General features: G+C 39.1%; 1 protein-coding gene and 1 long non-coding RNA gene across 13 annotated transcripts in view; one reads left to right on the top strand and one right to left on the bottom strand.

The window, feature by feature from the left end:
* adgrb3 (adhesion G protein-coupled receptor B3) overlaps window positions 1-18,784 on the bottom strand; it is a 463,324-nt gene that overhangs the window by 46,891 nt on the left and 397,649 nt on the right. For all 12 annotated transcript variants that reach the window (XM_034184737.1, XM_034184736.1, XM_034184743.1 and 9 more), the window contains 2 exons: window positions 13,560-13,663; window positions 13,247-13,349 (listed from right to left, as the gene is read on the bottom strand). In XM_034184737.1, coding sequence (XP_034040628.1) covers window positions 13,247-13,349; window positions 13,560-13,663 — 207 coding nt within the window. The remainder of the gene's footprint in view (window positions 1-13,246; window positions 13,350-13,559; window positions 13,664-18,784) is intronic.
* LOC117523271 lies at window positions 165-18,769 on the top strand. The gene is made up of 3 exons (XR_004564461.1): window positions 165-358; window positions 3,661-3,665; window positions 18,760-18,769. It is a non-coding gene; the product is annotated as an uncharacterized LOC117523271 (long non-coding RNA).

Raw genomic sequence — 18,784 nt, 5'->3', positions numbered from 1 at the left:
GGAGGTGAGATTCATGTTTATTAATGTTGTCACAGCCTGACACAACAGTTCCATACTCCTACAGAGTAAGAAGGTGATCATATATTACAGCGGTGAGATATGTTCAGCTCCAAGCCTGACGCGTGTGATGACGCGTTACTGCGGATCAGACCATGGAGAGGCGCAGCTGCCCGTGGTTTATACAGATATGATGGAGACAACAGTTCACATTATTTACATCACCCATGGGAAGGAATGGACAAATATCTGTACTGTAAGGTCTATTGTCGATATAACAGCCTGTTCAGATTTGTGGCGGTGTGCGCACAGTGCTTTCGGTTTGGTAGCCGCTGTTCACATTCACTGTACATGATGAAGCGTACCACATACATATCAACAGTTCTGGGGGGGTGGGGCATTGGAGGTGGACATTATTATACGTGGCACATGCAGGTCATACCGGCATGCTTTGCTGTGCCAGATCTATATGCATTCAAATCGTTTTGGATCCTGTTTTTGTCGCCATCAGAATATGTAAATTGCGGTCAGATGGTGCTCAGATTGCACATGGATTGCTGTCGAGTTGGGACACCTATCCGATGGTGGCGACATGTTCAAAACCCCAGGGGGTGCATGTGCATATGGATCACACTCGGGGCCGCCGGCTGATTTTGACCAACTGTGTGGACTCTCGCAGATGGCTGTCAGAACGTTTTGGACCTGCAATTGGACACTTTTCGGATGTGCCTCATTCTGGCTATGTGTGACGAGGGTATAAAAGACAAACATTACATAAAATTTCTCGCTTCATTGTACTTCTTTTCTGGATTTTTCTTAAAAAACAAAGTACAAAATTATGAGTCCACAACAAATGTTATACGTTGGAAAACAAGTAGAGTATCAAGCAGAATGTGTGTTCAGGAAATAAAATACAACAACAACAACAAAAAAACAAAATATCTCCCCTTCAGTGCACTTTAAATAAAAATTTAAATATCAATCTCATCGATACCAACGTTGGTACTGATATTATAAATATTTGGATTGATCTGCCCACCACCACTGGTGATACCAATGCGGAAAGAGCTGTGTCAAAATGTATTCCCTTTACATCACTGCATAAACATCAGTGGCCAGTGTGATTATGAAATGGTAAAAACTCTTTGACCAAATGTCCCCATCACGGCTATCATATACAGTTGTGCTCAAAGGTTTACATACCCTGGCAGAATTTTTGCTTTTTTGGCCATTTTTAAGAGAATATGAATGACAACACAAAAACTTTTTTTTCACTCATGGTTAGTGGTTGGGTGAAGCCATTTATTGTCAAACAACTGTGTTTCCTCTTTATAAATCAAAATGACAAGAGAACTACCCAAATGACCCTGATCCAAAGTTTACATACCCTTGTTCTTAATACTGTGTATTGCCCCTTTAACATCAACAACAGCTTGGCGTCTTTTGTGGTGGTTGTGGACGAGGCTCTCTGATGGTAAAGCTGCCACTGAATATGTCTTGGACTTTATTTACATCAATTACAAAGAAATACAAACAGTATGGCACTCTATGTTAAATCTGCATGGAGTAGACAGTTCTCAAAAACTGAGTGACTGTGCAAGAAGGAGAAGAGTGAGGAAAGCCACCAAGACACTCAGACAACCCAGGAGAAGTTATAGGCTTATGTGGCTGTGATTGGAGAAATTGTGCACAGTGCAAGCTTTGCATTTTGTATCACAACTCTTAGCTTCATAGTGGAGTAGAGCAGAGAAGGATTTTCTTTCACCAAAACAGATCAAATCCAAGCTTGCATCTCAGATGTATCTTCTAGCAATTTCTAGCTAAACTTTCAGGTCTTCTCTTTAAGAAAATGCTCCTCTATACACTTCATCATGAAGATGGATAACTGGTGAAAAAAACTGGTAGAGCAATGACACTGAACTGTATTAATTTACCATATGAAAGTAGTGATGTGGATTCTGCTCACAGAATATCGAGTCTAGCATGAAGATGCTGTTGTGCCGGTAAGCTTTGACGAGCTGACCACACCCTTTGTCTGCGTAACATTTTTACCGAAATATATTATTATGCGGATTAAGATGTAGCCTTCAGTGGACACGGATCCGTACAAACATTGGAATTGAGGTAGAATTGGAAAAACCCTGTTGTGTCTGATGATTTGCGGACGTTACAGCCGTTTTACTCAATTTGTGATCATAAAATCTAATAGTATTGTCAGAAAATTAACAATATCAATAAGTGATGGCATAGCATAATGTGGCTATTTTCACACACACACACACACACACACACACACACACACACACACACACACACACACACACACACACACACACACACACAGATGAATATGAATACAATACCCATAGTAAAATACATCTATATATATATATATATATATATATATATAATTAAAATATAAATAAAATAAATTGAAATATTCGGTTCAATAAGACAATATAATATGTCTAATATAATATAAGACCATCTGTAAGCCAGCAGACATCCTGTTTATAGCTTGTGAGGCAAACCCCAGCAGTGATTCCTCTTTTGTTTGTCTTCCATAAGCTGAGATGAGCTATGACAGAGGACAAAGGAAAAGCACAGACAGGCAAAGGTGACTCACTGCTTTCCTTTTCCCAGAGGACACCTTCAAACAAAGAGATGATTTCTATTAGACGATGAGTAACTCTGAATCCACAAACACTGCTGCCAATTATATGTGCTTCTTACAAGAGATAGAGGGAAAACAAGTGAGGCAGCATCAAGCAGCAAAGCAATTAGAGCCACACAGGAGCTATGTTTTCTCGTCTTGCTTGCCTACCACTCAGCTACAGGGTTCCACAGTATGTTTGATCATACAGCTGAAATATTTCTCAAATATTACAAGGAAGACATTGAAGACAGAACAAAGAAAGTACAGTAATAAATTTGCAGTTTCATCTTCGCCGTTGCAAAGAATGATGATAAAACACACAGCTTTGTCACTTGACTGAACCTACAAGTGTGTCTTTACTGCTGGTGAGGACGGGCCTTGACATTCTGTCACACTTTTCAAATAGAACTTACTTTATGAGGTTGTTGGGCAGGCAAAATTCCAATTTTGTGCAAAAATCCTTGCGTGAGAGCTCTGAGTCAACTCAAAACAGATCTTTAAAAAAATTTACCTGAACCCAATATACAAAAAACATTATTTAAGTAACAGACCTGTTTTGAAACACAGTGATAATTAGACCCCAAACCAAAATACTGTCAACCAAAACAGATCAAAAGAGAAAAGGAAAACCAAAAATCGACAAAGTATGTGAGCATTAACTATTTCAGGCAGCCTTGAATCAAGGCTGGTCCAATCACATGACATCCTTAACACAACGCATATCCAATGACAAAGAACACTGTCAGCAAGTCATGTGACCAGCAAAAGTAGCCAAAGGCAAGGGATGTACAAAAATACATCAAACTGTACATACAAATAAATGTCCAACAAGACCATCAAAAAGAAACAACATACACTTCACTTGCACTATGAAATGTATCAAAATAAAATATGTTATTTTTCCATATGAGAAAACATACAATACTTTTATCTACAATGGCCTAATTTGTTATTGTACTTCAATGCTACACTTATTCAAAAGGTGTTTCTAAAATAGATATTGGCAGATAATGTCAGAGAAATTCAGCCTCTCTTTGGTACTCACAAATACTTTTAATAAATCAAATATTCTGAACCACATTGGACACACAGTTGCTGTCTTGAATGTCTTTTGAACTGTTCTTTTTGTGGGACACAATGGTTGCACAATATACATCTATTTTTTAAAGAAGACTTTGGTGCATATTTTAATTTATTTTGGGATTTTCTGAAATCAACACAGGGTCAGTATTATCCAAACAGTCTAATAAATGTACAACCACTTACCCTACTTCTGTATATTCAGTATGTATTAACGCTGAGTACAAATCTACTTCACAAGTGTTACTGTAGGACATAGAAGAGGTACTACACCACTACTATCTTATTTGTCCTTTGATGCAAACATTTGCATACATATGCCTTGAAAATTTTTATTTTGCAAAAGCAACTTTTTTAAATGGTTCATGGGACCTAATAAATGTATTATTGTACAATGTCCCAGCTCCTTGAACAATGCTACTGATTTCATGTATATCCAATATTATTTGAATTGAATTTTCCAAGAAAGTTCACCTTCTTTGGTTACCAGGTTCCAGCTGCATCATGGGATAGTGTAGTGTAGTCTGTTTACACAATACAGAGGTCACAGATCATGCAGGTACTGTTTGATTACTACTAAATGCCTGCTGATCAGTATTTATATACCCTACAGTTTGTGACAAACTGTTTTTTGCCTATTATACTAAGATAATGTGAGTATTCGGATGTAGACACAGATTATTAGTTCAGTGTCACAGAAAGAATCAAAATGTAGTCAGTTGTCATCAGGTTGTCATGCCAAGATAACAAAAGGGGTTTGGTTGATAGCACTCAGTGACTGACAACACAAAGCACAATGGTAAAGTCCTTAGAGCTCAGTACAGATCTGAAAAGGATTTTGTGGATTGTGTGTATATATATCTGACAAATATGCACTGTTGGACATTATTCCCCAACCAAAAATAGCTCAGTCTTAACTGATAATGTTTTATATAGTCTGATATACTGATATAAAGTCTCTCCAAAATAAAATTAATGCAAGAACTTCTTTCATTCAAATAAAAAGAATGTAGTGCATTATACTGCTTGTCAGTCATGTACTTTAAAGGTATTCTTATTGGTACTTTTGTTTTGAGAAAGACTGCTCTTCCTCACATCACAATAATGAAGTATATGTCACAAAGCTTCCAAGCCATATTATTATGAGATTAGTTTATATAAGGAGATGGAGTAATGTAATATTTATTAAATAATATTACATTACTCCACCTCCTCATAAGTAAAATGTCTAGTGGTCTTGAATATTTCTTAACCTCCACTTTTAACATTTGACAGTGTGCTCCAAAGGTTTTATATTCCCAAATACATTTAAATATGTTCAAAATGCTGCGAAAGGTAAAATAAAAGTGAACTTGTCTCTTTGAGAGATACTAAAATGCCATCTTCAATTCGTCAGAGGATTTTCTGAAAAACACCTTGTGTCTTTGCACGTTTTACAAACACGCATCTTATTAAGAGTGAATATCCTATGTTAAGTGGATGTCGTCCTAATCAAGACTGGGTATGAGTAAAGTCTTGATTAGATCTGACAAGACGTCAGATCATCTCAGCTTTAAAAAGAATGCCTTAAAGCGTTCTGCATTCTCAGCACTGGCTACCACTGAGTATTGGAGCTCTGAGACCCTGAAATGAAACACAAACTTATCATGTCTGATCAATTATTTATTTTTGCTCATTCTTGGGATTCACACATTCTATGTCATAAAAACAACAGTTCCTTTCAGGATACCTAATTTTGTGCATTTCTAGAGACGTCAGAGATGTTTCTATTTAGGCTTTGTAGTTTAATTCTTAGTACACAAGGGAAATTTGTTCTAAACCCAAACATTGGGATGGAGTTTGATTCATGATTAGGATCTGATCCAAAGATCCCTGACTGCTGGTAAACTCATCTAGTCACAATGCATCTACAACCCCTGGCAATAATTATGGAATCACCGGCCTCGGAGGATGTTCATTCAGTTGTTTAATTTTGTAGAAAAAAAGCAGATCACAGACATGACACAAAACTAAAGTCATTTCAAATGGCAACTTTCTGGCTTTAAGAAACACTATAAGAAATCAGGAAAAAAAAAAATTGTGGCAGTCAGTAACGGTTACTTTTTTAGACCAAGCAGAGGGACAAAAAATATGGACTCACTCAATTCTGAGGAATAAATTATGGAATCACCCTGTAAATTTTCATCCCCAAAACTAACACCTGCATCAAATCAGATCTGCTCGTTAGTCTGCATCTAAAAGGAGTGATCACACCTTGGAGAGCTGTTGCACCAAGTGGACTGACATGAATCATGGCTCCAACACGAGAGATGTCAATTGAAACAAAGGAGAGGATTATCAAACTCTTAAAAGAGGGTAAATCATCACGCAATGTTGCAAAAGATGTTGGTTGTTCACAGTCAGCTGTGTCTAAACTCTGGACCAAATACAAACAACATGGGAAGGTTGTTAAAGGCAAACATACTGGTAGACCAAGGAAGACATCAAAGCGTCAAGACAGAAAACTTAAAGCAATATGTCTCAAAAATCAACAATGCACAACAAAACAAATGAGGAACGAATGGGAGGAAACTGGAGTCAACGTCTGTGACCGAACTGTAAGAAACTGCCTACAGGAAATGGGATTTACATACAGAAAAGCTAAACGAAAGCCATCATTAACACCTAAACAGAAAAAAACAAGGTTACAATGGGCTAAGGAAAAGCAATCGTGGACTGTGGATGACTGGATGAAAGTCATATTCAGTGATGAATGTCGAATCTGCACTGGGCAAGGTAATGATGCTGGAACTTTTGTTTGGTGCCGTTCCAATGAGATTTATAAAGATGACTGCCTGAACAGAACATGTAAATTTCCACAGTCATTGATGATATGGGGCTGCATGTCAGGTAAAGGCACTGGGGAGATGGCTGTCATTACATCATCAATAAATGCACAAGTTTACATTGATATTTTGGACACTTTTCTTATCCCATCAATTGAAAGGATGTTTGGGGATGATGAAATCATTTTTCAAGATGATAATGCATCTTGCCATAGAGCAAAAACTGTGAAAACATTCCTTGCAAAAAGACACATAGGGTCAATGTGATGGCCTGCAAATAGTCCGGATCTTAATCCATTTGAAAATCTTTGGTGGAAGTTGAAGAAAATGGTCCATGACAAGGCTCCAACCTGCAAAGCTGATCCGGCAACAGCAATCAGAGAAAGTTGGAGCCAGATTGATGAAGAGTACTGTTTGTCACTCATTAAGTGCAAGCTGTTATAAAAGCCAGAGGTGGTCCAACAAAATACTAGTGATGTGTTGGAGCGTTCTTTTGTTTTTCATGATTCCATAATTTTTTCCTCAGAATTGAGTGATTCCATATTTTTTTTCCCTCTGCTTGGTCTAAAAAAGTAACCATTACTGACTGCCACAATTTTTTTTCCTGATTTCTTATAGTGTTTCTTAAAGCCAGAAAGTTGCCATTTGAAATGACTTTAGTTTTGTGTCATGTCTGTGATCTGCTTTTTTTCTACAAAATTAAACAACTGAATGAACATCCTCCGAGGCCGGTGATTCCATAATTTTTGCCAGGGGTTGTATAAGCACAAGGATCCATGCAGAACATACGAGGTCTGTTAGAAAAGTATCCAACCTTTTTATTTTTTTCAAAAACCATATGGATTTGAATCACGTGTGATTGCATCAGCCAAGCTTGAACCTTCGTGCGCATGCGTGAGTTTTTTCACGCCTGTCGGTTGTGTCATTTGCCTGTGAGCAGGCTTTGTGTGAGCACTGGTCCACCCCTCTCGTCATTTTTTATTGCGAATAAATGTCTGAATGATTTGGAGCTTTGCTGCATCGTGGAATTCCACTCCTCTTTCCATGACAAAAACTCCTGTAACAGTGGAATGTGCCGTTCATTTCTAAACTGGACGCTGTCTTGATCCGGTATGTCGTCTGACTAGCACAGGAATTGTGAAAAGACGTGGACATCAGCACTTTTTCGGCACATTGAGACAGACGTGCGGAGGAGTTCCGTGTGTCGCGGTGGAGCCGCATGGCGCAAAGCAATGCCGTGATGAAGCCTCACAGGACATGTCCAGCTCATGCTCAATTTCTCGGATAATCACACGACTGAAAAGCAACCGACATCCATCTGAAATCCACCTGAAAGCCGTCCTGTGAGACCAACACGGAGGTGGTTTTGTGCCGCGTTATGAACGGCTCCATGGCGCATCCCTCCGCTTTTCTTTCCATGAAAAAAACTCCTGTAACAGTGGAATGTGCCGAAAAAGTGCTGATATCCACGCCTTCTGCCTTTTTGTGAAAGTCAGACGACGTCCCGCATCAACAAAGCCTTCACGAAATGATCTGGTTGTTTCAGCAGGGTTTGAGCCTGTCGATCGGCGCTCGGAGCGCTCTCAGCAGTTGTGGGCAGTCTTTAAACCGTCTGGATCACTCCTTAATCTGTGTAATCCCCATAAAATCGTCCCTGAAAGCCATATTAATTTTCCGAACGGTGTCCACCTGGAGGTCTCTCACAGTTTCTGGAAAAAAATTGATGCAGCAAAGCTCCAAATCGTTCAGACATTTATTTGCAATAAAAAAACGACGAGAGGGGTGGACCAGTGCTCACACAAAGCCTGCTCACAGGCGAATGACGCAACCGACAGGCGTGAAAAAACTCACGCATGCACACGAAGGTTCAAGCTTGGCTGATGCAATCACATGTGATTCAAATTCATATGGTTTTTGAAAAAAATAAAAAGGTTGGATACTTTTCTAACAGACCTTGTATATTTGTAACTGTGGAACAGCCCAACAGACTTTTTTTTTGGGGGGGGGGGGGGGGGGGGGGTGTTTGAAGGACATTCTGAACGCGGGCAGTAAATGTTAATGGTGATGCTATAACTCTGGATTTTAATGAGGTCTGCTGAAAACCAAAACAGAGAAGCCACACAATGAGAAGATTGAAAAAAAAGGGAAATTGTATAAATAAATACAGAAAAACTGCCTGTAAAAATTTATACTGTGCCATTCTGTGATGTTACCAAATGAATAAGAAGGCCATCTGTGTGGGCAGCCAGTAAATCTTAACTTCTGATGGAAACTTATTTACTGGCCAGTGATGAAGCTGAAAAAGGGAAGTTATATGTTTATTGTCAGCTGGGCTTCTATCACTGTGGTATCTGTTCTTTTAAATCCTGCTGACTGGATTTGAACTCTTAGAATGAAATATATGGTGGCTGAGTTTAATTAAGAGTCAAATTAAGACAACACAAGCAAATGCAAAATACACAAATATACCCCTAAACAAAACAAAACCAACAAAAACAAAGAAACCTGCATTAATTCAACATAGTTATATCAAAAACCATCTTGCAAATTTTAAAATGCACACACACACACACACACACACACACAAAACCCCACAAACAATACAGCTGTGCAGCTATTTGAGTTGAAAATAGGTGTCCGACAAATTTTGAGAATGCATGTAAAGACACAGGCACGTTGCCAAGTGCCACAACACGTAGAGTGTTTCACAACACAATGGAAGTACCAAAAACACAACAAGAGTTTTCTGCTCAGAAGACTTGTACTGACAGACTGCTCAGTACATGGCAGGTGCACGTACTTGTTCGGCCGAGCAAGCTACTTTATAGATAATTTTACTTTTGCAGCACAGTGGATCAGTAGTTAGCACTGTTGCCTCACAGCGAGAAGGTCATGGGTTCGATTTCCACCTGTGGCCTTTCTGTGTGGAGTTTGCATGTTCTCCTTGTGTTTGCGTGAGTTCTCTCTGGGTGCTCCGGCTTCCTCCCACATCCAAAGATACGCAAGTTAGGTGGATTGGAAACTTTAAATTGTCCGTAGGTGTGCGTGCAGGTGTGAATGTGTTTGTTTGTCTATATGTAGCCCTGCAACAGACTGGCGTCCTGTCCAGGCTGTACCACACCTTGCACTCTATGACTGCTGGGATAGGCTCCAGCCCCCGCGACCCTTAACTGGACTAAGAGGTTGAAGATGAGTAAGTGAGTGAGTGAGCTAGCTATATTTTGGATTTCTGTTATTTTATTTTGAATGCATTGAATTCTCCGTACCGCATAAAGGAAAACTTGACCCAGAGTGCATTGCACTGTCAGCATCCTTTTTTAGCAGATAAAAGCATTTCTGGTAGCACTGATGATTTTTGCTTAGCAACGCCTGGATAATGGGTTTCATTTTGTAATTATTTGGAATAAGGTTTGCCACAGTGGCAGGCCCACTGATGGCGTGATGGATGAATGCTGGCCCTGCACCCCAGGGTGCTGGATGACCCCCTGCCTGTGGCATAAAGGGTTGTGTCATCTCAACAATTGCACCTTGTTTTTGATGGTGCTTTGATTGCCTCCTTCTTGTTTCTTCAGCTTGGTAAAAGTTTGTAAAAACCTTGCAGCTGTTAGAATGGCCTAAGCAGTGGGTCACCCCTCTGAGTCTGGACTGCTTGAGGTTTCTTCCTCAGCATTATCAGAAGGAGTTTTTCTTACCACTGTCACCTATGTGCTTGCTCTAGGGGTTGGTAAGGTTAGGCTTTACTCGTGTGAAGCACCTTGAGGCAGCTTTTGTTGTGATTTAGAGCTGTATAAGTGAAATAAATTGAATTATTTTTAGTGTTTGCTTACTGTTACTTTCACATGCGGTATCTCCATGTCTGTCATCATGGAGGAGTGTGAACATTTCTGTAATTTGACAATCCCACCTCTGAAAAATGTCTTACTGTAAAGGGTTGTTCCCTGCAGTGAAAACCTACGCTGAGAGCCAGCAAGTCTCGCAGAGAAAGCCGCAGAGGTTTATCTGATTTTGGAAAGTGTGATCACGAAGAGTCGGAAAGAAAATGATGGTGTGTGATGTCGGCAGATGGATGTGTTTGCAATCTCAATGGGAGAGCTGTGACGTGGACACAGGACTTAAACAGCTACTGGCCATTCATGTTAATCCCCTTTCACACTGGCGTATTCGTAGAGCTGCTCATTGTGGCGTATCATCTACGCAGAGTTGAGCAGCTCTCCGCCCACTTTTAACAGCTCTATGTCGAGTTTTTGCTCCCTGCGCAGCAGTATGTTGAGGGCTACGTGTGTAGGATGGAAGAAATTAAACATGTTTAATTTTCTTCGGCGTAGAGCACTGGACAGTTTTAAGCAGGTCTGCGCAGCACAGCGTTACTGCATGCAAGTCTTTGCAACACGGGGCTCCTGTACACAACCAAAAACTGAATGCGTGAATCCAGAATGATTCAGCTGGAGAACATGATCACACAGCCCACAGCGCCTGTGTGTGCTCAGAACAGGGAATCGAATCTCAACTCAGAAACAACAGAAACAGCAGGTCGGTCGCTCGCACGCTCTCTCTCTCTCTCACTCTGTCTCTCTCTCTCTCTCTATATCCCTCTGTCATGCTTTCCCTCACTCACTCTCTCTCTCTCTCTCTCTCTGTGTCTATCTCTCTCTCCCTCTGTCGCTCGCTCTCTCCCTCACTCTCTCTCTCTCTCTTTCTGTGTGTGTCTGATCAAACAATAAGCACTGTGACTCTTTAAAATAAAAGGCTCATCGCTGCATGTCGGTTTGCTCATCAGACGCCCTGATCAATCAGGTCTGATCAAATCAGCGGATCTGATCTGAGCAACCGGAGGTTTAAAAGTTTAGAGTCACAGCGCTTCATTCACAGCAGCCTTTACCACAGCCAGACTCAGCATCATCTGTACACAATGAAAATGCTCCACCAAGACAAACAATAATAATAAAAACAATAATAATAATGTTAAATGACTGTTTCTGAGCCGCACCACACCGTGCAGCAGAGAACAGAGCACACTTCCACAGAAGCAGAAAATAGCTTTGACTACATACGTGGCAGTAATGCAACTGTAAAAACCTCATGATACAGTCCACTGTTTTCCAAGAGCAATGATGTGTTCTGCACAGCCGGCAGGAGTAAACTGGTTTTAAATAGCAGCAAGGGCAACACGCAACTATGTGCACACATTGAAAAGTGAACACACACAGCTGCAAGCAGATCTACGAACATGGGAAACGGCTGAGTATGCGCGCATTTTGGGCGTATTTAAATGAAACAACACCGCAATACGCAGCTCTACGAATACACCAGTGTGAAAGGGGCTTTAGCGATGATTGACCGTTTATTGACTGTGGACAGACAAATTAAATGATCAAGCAACACAAATATGACAATGGCTATCAGATGTTTGCTATTCATCATGTGGAACTCGTAGAACTTGGAAATATGGAGGCAGATAATGACTTTATTTACATGTGAAAATGGAGCAGTGCCAGACAGCAGAACGATAATCTACATGGCTGCTGTGTGCGATCACAGGAGATGTAAAATCAGTGGGATGCGGCTGTGCTTCAGGGAATGTAGTTACTACTACTACTTTGTTTGAGATTATCCAGTCTTATTTAGTTGTATGGTTTTTTTTTTGTTGTTTGTCTTTTTTTTCTGAATACCCCAGTTTACACAGGAGCCATAGCCAGAAATGTGTTGGTCAGCCAACCTCTGAAAATCCAGGCAAAAACAAATACTGCAGTATGTAAGTACCTATATGCGGTAGGGAGAATTATCCATCAATAAAATTCCTCCATGCAGAAAAGTCTTTTTGTGCTGTTCATATTCCCATTCTGTTTTGAACCACTCCTTGTATTGTGGATGTTAGTGGATCTTCTGTTTTTGCATGCAGTATTTGAATTTGCAGCAGATATGTTACAAAATTAAATTGTGTCACGTGTTGTAAATTATATTTGTGATTTCTATGTTTGCAAGCTTTTTCTCAATTTGCTAAATTTTTTTGATGCAGCTAGCTGTTGTTAAATTGATTCGAGGGGTTTGCATTTATAAATATTTTCTGCATTTTCTAGCATTGAAGTGCTGTGGACTCCACAGAAAACAGACTCATCCCTTTACGATCGGAGATGCTTGTGCATGCTGCCCAGGGAGCTGAAGTGTCACACCTGTAATCCAAATTTTTATGTTACCATCACAAGCTCCTGTCATCACAATGACATCATTGGTCTTTATTTGACCCGTGCACCAAATCGAAGTTTCTTCGCCACCACACTAGACACACTGAAATCTCCTTTAACATCAAGCAATTGTGAGGTATTGTGAGCTATTAATGACTGCTGCACCATTCCTTTGACATATGGTGATGCAAGATTTTTCACCATTTCATCTCAACATGAGCTGACTATAATATTTGCTCAAATGTAGTTTTTTTATGAGCTCCATGTTCCGTTGCAATTAAGAATCAAAACTGTCAAACTGCCAACAGATTAAAGTTGTCTGAACATTCCCAAAGGAGAATGAAACTGCTGAGAAACACTCCAAAAGCAAATAAATAAAAAAATCCAAAAGCAAATAAATATGACAATTAGACTGAGCTTTGTTTAAAATGACTCACATATTTGTGTGACCGCTGAACCATTCTGTTAAAATACATTAATACACAACAACAATAAACAACACTTACCACGTTGTGAGTCTGAGTTTGGCCAACGAGAATTAATATGTTGGAGCACACAATGGATAGGCAGAAGTTCAGCAGGATGATAGACCGCTCTGATCGAATATATCTTTTAAAAAGAACAGAATATAAAAAGAAAATTAAGTCCATTTATTTCACGAATCCTCAGAGATTACAGTCAGGTGCAGCTGTCAGACATTTCCTCCAGTTTTGAAGGTCCTGTGGTCATCTGATTAAATATGTAACATGCATTAAATGAACAACATAAAAAATGAACTTATATGTGTAGCTCAGCTGAATAATAAAGTGCTGGAATTACCTCCAAAGCACAGCGTAGATCACCGCCAACGTGATCAAGGCGAGGCAAGACAGTCCGCAGCCAACTATCAGTGTCACAGATGGGACCCCTGAGTACTCCATGGTCTGTGGAGAGACAAACCAGTCAGTGGGAAGTTGGATGAGCGTCACCAAAGGAAAACCAAAAAGAAGTGTGATACATCTGAGCAATCCACGGTGAGTTTCTTGAAGGTCACCTGTGGGCTTGAAATTTAGGTATATACATCGCCAAACTTTCAATTTGAGTAATAAAATAATAATATTAATAATAGCTTTCTTTATAAAGTAGTTTTCAGTTCACATCAAAGTCCAATTCAGTGGAAACATCTAAGGTCAATCTTAAAAAGCTCTATTCTATACTGTTTAGAATTGGTGTATGCTTTTCATTTATTCTAAATTACTTAATTGTTATGTATGAAATGTATGGTTTGGTTTCTGATTTTAATTTGTGTAATTTTGTTTTTAATTTGTTCAAATATTTTTGTAAATTTACCATCTTTTTACTCTGTGCATCGGCAAAACACCAAAAGCAGGGTATTGTTTTCATATATATATATATATATATATATATATATATATATATATATATATATATATATATATATATATATATATATATACACACATGTCTGGACAAGATAACTCCAAAAACAGCTGGACAGATTTCCTTCAAATCTGGTGGGAATATTACTTTGATAGTTATCTAGAGGTGATTAGATGTTGGAATAATCAACTTCAAGGAAAATATGATGGAAAAACTCCTTTTTTTCTATATCAGAACAACCAAGAAGCCAATTTCAAAGGCACACGATGATCATCAATCATTGAGATTGATTGGTATGAAGGACTTCTTAAAGTCACACAGAAGTCATATGACGAAGTTGTACATAGTTAAAAACACCATTACAGACATATGTATATTTACTTGGACATTTATATTGTGGTGTGTAGCATGCAGGGCATGCATAGGGCCTATGATGCCTTTCATTAACTTTGTTTAAATTGTACAGCACTTTGTAACTTTTGTCTTGAGAGTGCTTTAGGGCCCCTCCACACATAGTGCGAATTTGGTCAATTTGCGCATAAAATGTGCATGAAGCAGGAATCGTGTGCAAAACGTGTAAAATCGCAGCTGCCTTGTACACCTGTTACTACAAGTATTTGTACACACCAGCAGCTGAAAGACAAAGTGTGCACTGTGCAAGCCCATCGAGCCCTCTTGCAGCAGGTGTCAGCCAAATTCCAGGTGACATGCACGAACATCTAACACCGCTTGCATGGCACTTAGAATATGTGTGGCCATTCGTACTATCATCATGAAAACAGTCTGTAGACAATCACTGTCGAGGTGGATGTGAAATTTGACTAATTTCCCTACAAGTGTGGCTTTCCAAACACATACACTGACACGTTGGTGTGTGCGCTGAACTGACAGGAGGTGTGGCTGCCGACAGAAGCACCTGTGGGGAGCTGTGGATCTGGATGTGATGTCGCGCAGCTGGTGGCACTGTGTTCCCATGTGCATGAACCATTGCAACGGCATCGTGCACGCCTGCCCGTCGGTACAATGTCTCGTAGTTCGCTCATATGAGCTGCTCCGACGGGTGTCACCCTGAGTTGCACATATTAGCACTTTGTAGGAAGGAGCCCTTAGTGCTTAGTGACTGGCGATCACCTTAGTATTTCTTCTGTTTTTCTTGTTGCTTAATGCTGACAAATTATACTGTATTTGTTGTATTTCTGATGCGTGATTCTGTTTTTTTTCCTCTCTGTTTAAGGTGCGACTCCATTCAGAGATGGGTGTGGTGTCTGTTTCTGCAACCCTCCTGTCCTGTGCACTGGCAAAATTTCCTGTATATTTGTTTTGTGAACTGTTTTGTATGTTGTGTCGGTAGCATGGCCCAAGAGGAGAGTCACCCCTTTAAGTCTGGTCTGCTTGAGGTTTCTTCCTCAAATCATCAGAGGGAGTTTTCCCTTACCATTGTCGCCTCTGTGCTTGCTCTAGGGGGTTGGTAAGGTTAGACCTTACTTGTGTAAAGCGCCTTGAACCAAATTTGTTGTGATTTGGTGCTATATAAATGAAAATAAATTGAAAAAAAAATGGGAATAAAACTATTATTATTATTATAACAACAACACAAAAACAACAAAACAGTGTACAAATCAAAAAGAAACAGCAAAAGGCTAGAAAAAAACAAAATGGAAGATCCCAGTCCGTAGACATTTTTAAGTCAAGACTTAAAATGTATTTTTATTCTCTTTCTTATGAATAGCTTTTATTTTTTGTCTGTTTTATCCTTTTACTTGTGTTTTTAAGAATGTATTTGAATTTTTTTATTTACTCACTTATTTTAAATTTTATTTTGAACTGTTCTGTGTGAGGCACCTTGAGGCAACTTTTGTTGTGATTTGGTGTGTTATAAGCTGATTAAATTGAATTGATCCCAATCAAGCATGATCATAATCACTTGAATGAATTGAAATCATCTGCTAGCCATAAAAAAAAAGAAAAAATGTTTTTTTACAGGCTAGCCTTCAGTACTTCAACCCAAAGTGACTGTCTAATTTCAACTAGTACTACACTATTCCATAATGCTGGAGCATGAAAGGCACAGGCTCTACCACCCGCCAACGTAATTGTTGCCAAAGTAAAACATACCACACCTGCACTATGAAAATGAAGGGTTCAGGTCAGCACCTAAGGTACAGTAGTGTTCAGAATAATAGTAGTGCTATGTGACTAAAAAGATTAAGAGGACATGCCCTTGAAATGGGTGTTTCAACAAGACAATGACCCCAAGCACACTAGTAAACGAGCAAAATCTTGGTTCAAAACCAGCAAAATGAATGCCTCGCAGATGTGAAGAAATCATGAAAAACTGTGGTTATACAACTAAATACTAGTTTAGTGATTCACAGGATTGCTAAAAAAAAGCAGTTTGAACATAATAGTTTTGAGTTTGTAGCATCAACAGCAGATGCTACTATTATTGTAAACACCCCCTTTTCTACTTTTTTTTTTTTTTTACTAATAGCCCAATTTCATAGCCTTAAGAGTGTGCATATCATGAATGCTTGGTCTTGTTGGATTTGTGAGAATCTACTGAATCTACTGGTACCTTGTTTCACATGTAACAATAAGAAATATACTCAAAACCTGGATTAATCTTTTTAGTCACATAGCACTACTATTATTGAGAATGACAGCCTCAACACTGCATTTAATCTATTATTAGACTCAGTTGGCTTCGCTCAAAATGTAAATGAGCCCACCCACCACCTTAGCCACACTTTAGATCTTGTTCTGACATATGACATAGAAATTGAAGACTTAACAGTATTCCCTGAAAACCCCTTTTTGTCTGATCATTTCTTAATAACATTTACATTTACTTTAATGGACTACCCAGCAGTGGGGAATAAGTTTCATTACAGTAGAAGTCTTTCTGAAAGCGCTGTAACTAGGTTTAACGATATGATTCCTTCTTTGTTATGTTTTTCAATGCCATATACCAACACAGTGCAGAGTAGCTACCTAAACTCTGTGAGTGAGATAGATTATCTCGTCAATAGCTTTACATCCTCACTGAGCACAACTTTGGATGCTGTAGCTCCTCTGAAAAAGAGAGCCTTAAATCAGAAGTGCCTGACTCAGTGGTATAACCCACAAACTCACAGGTTAAAGCAGATAACCCCTAAGCTGGAGAGGAAATGGCGTCTCACTAATTTAGAAGATCTTCATTTAGCCTGGAAAAAGAGTCTGTTGCTCTATAAAAAAGCCCTCCGTAAAGCTAGGACATCTTACTATTCATCACTAATTGAAGAAAATAAGAACAACCCCAGGTTTCTTTTCAGCACTGTAGCCAGGCTGACAAAGAGTTAGAGCTCTATTGAGCCGAGTATTCCTTTAACTTTAACTAGTAATGACTTCATGACTTTCTTTGTAAATAAAATTTTAACTATTAGAGGAAAAATTATTCATAACCATCCCAAAGACATATCTTTATGTCCGACTGCTTTCAGTAATGCTGGTATTTGGTTAGACTCTTTCTCTCCGATTGTTCTGTCTGAGTTACTTTCATTAGTCACTTCCTCCAAACCATCAACATGTCTATTAGACCCCATTCCTACCAGGCTGCTCAAGGAAGCCCTACTGTTAATTAATGCTTCAATCTTAAATATGATCAATCTATCTTTATTAGTTGGCTATGTACCACATGCTTTTAAGGTGGCAGTAATTAAACCATTACTTAAAAAGCCATCACTTGACCCAGCTATCTTAGCTAATTATAGGCCAATCTCCAACCTTCCTTTTCTCTCAAAAATTCTTGAAAGGGTAGTTGTAAAACAGCTAACTGATCATCTGCAGAGGAATGGTCTATTTGAAGAGTTTCAGTCAGGTTTCAGAATTCATCATAGTACAGAAACAGCATTAGTGAAGGTTACAAATGATCTTCTTATGGCCTCAGACAGTGAACTCATCTCTGTGCTCGTCCTGTTAGACCTCAGTGCAGCTTTTGATACTGTTGACCATAAAATTTTATTACAGAGATTAGAGCATGCCATAGGTATTAAAGGCACTGCGCTGCAGTGGTTTGAATCATATGTATCTAATAGATTACAATTTGTTCATGTAAATGGGGAGTCTTCTTCACAGACTAAGGTTAATTATGGAGTTCCACAAGGTTCTGTGCGAGGACCGATTTTATTCACTTTATACATGCTTCCCTTAGGCAGTATTATTAGAAAGCACTGCTTAAATTTTCATTGTTACGCAGATGATACCCAGCTTTATCTATCCATGAAACCAGAGGACACACACCAATTAGTTAAACTGCAGGAATGTCTTTCAGACATAAAGACATGGATGACCTCTAATTTCCTGCTTTTAAATTCAGATAAAACTGAAGTTATTGTACTTGGCCCCACAAATCTTAGAAACATGGTGTCTAACCAGATCCTTACTCTGGATGGCATTACCCTGACCTCCAGTAATACTGTGAGACATCTTGGAGTCATTTTTGATCAGGATATGTCCTTCAATGTGCATATTAAGCAAATATGTAGGACTGCTTTTTTGCATTTGCGCAATATCTCTAAAATTAGAAAGGTCTTGTCTCAGAGTGATGCTGAAAAGCTAATTCATGCATTTATTTCTTCTAGGCTGGACTATTGTAATTCAGTATTATCAGGTTGTCCTAAAAGTTC

Source organism: Thalassophryne amazonica, chromosome 13 (assembly GCF_902500255.1).
Source record: "Thalassophryne amazonica chromosome 13, fThaAma1.1, whole genome shotgun sequence".
NCBI classification, from domain to species: domain Eukaryota; kingdom Metazoa; phylum Chordata; class Actinopteri; order Batrachoidiformes; family Batrachoididae; genus Thalassophryne; species Thalassophryne amazonica.
Note: the sequence above shows the minus strand (reverse complement) of the source record. Positions and strands in the feature narration are given on the sequence as shown.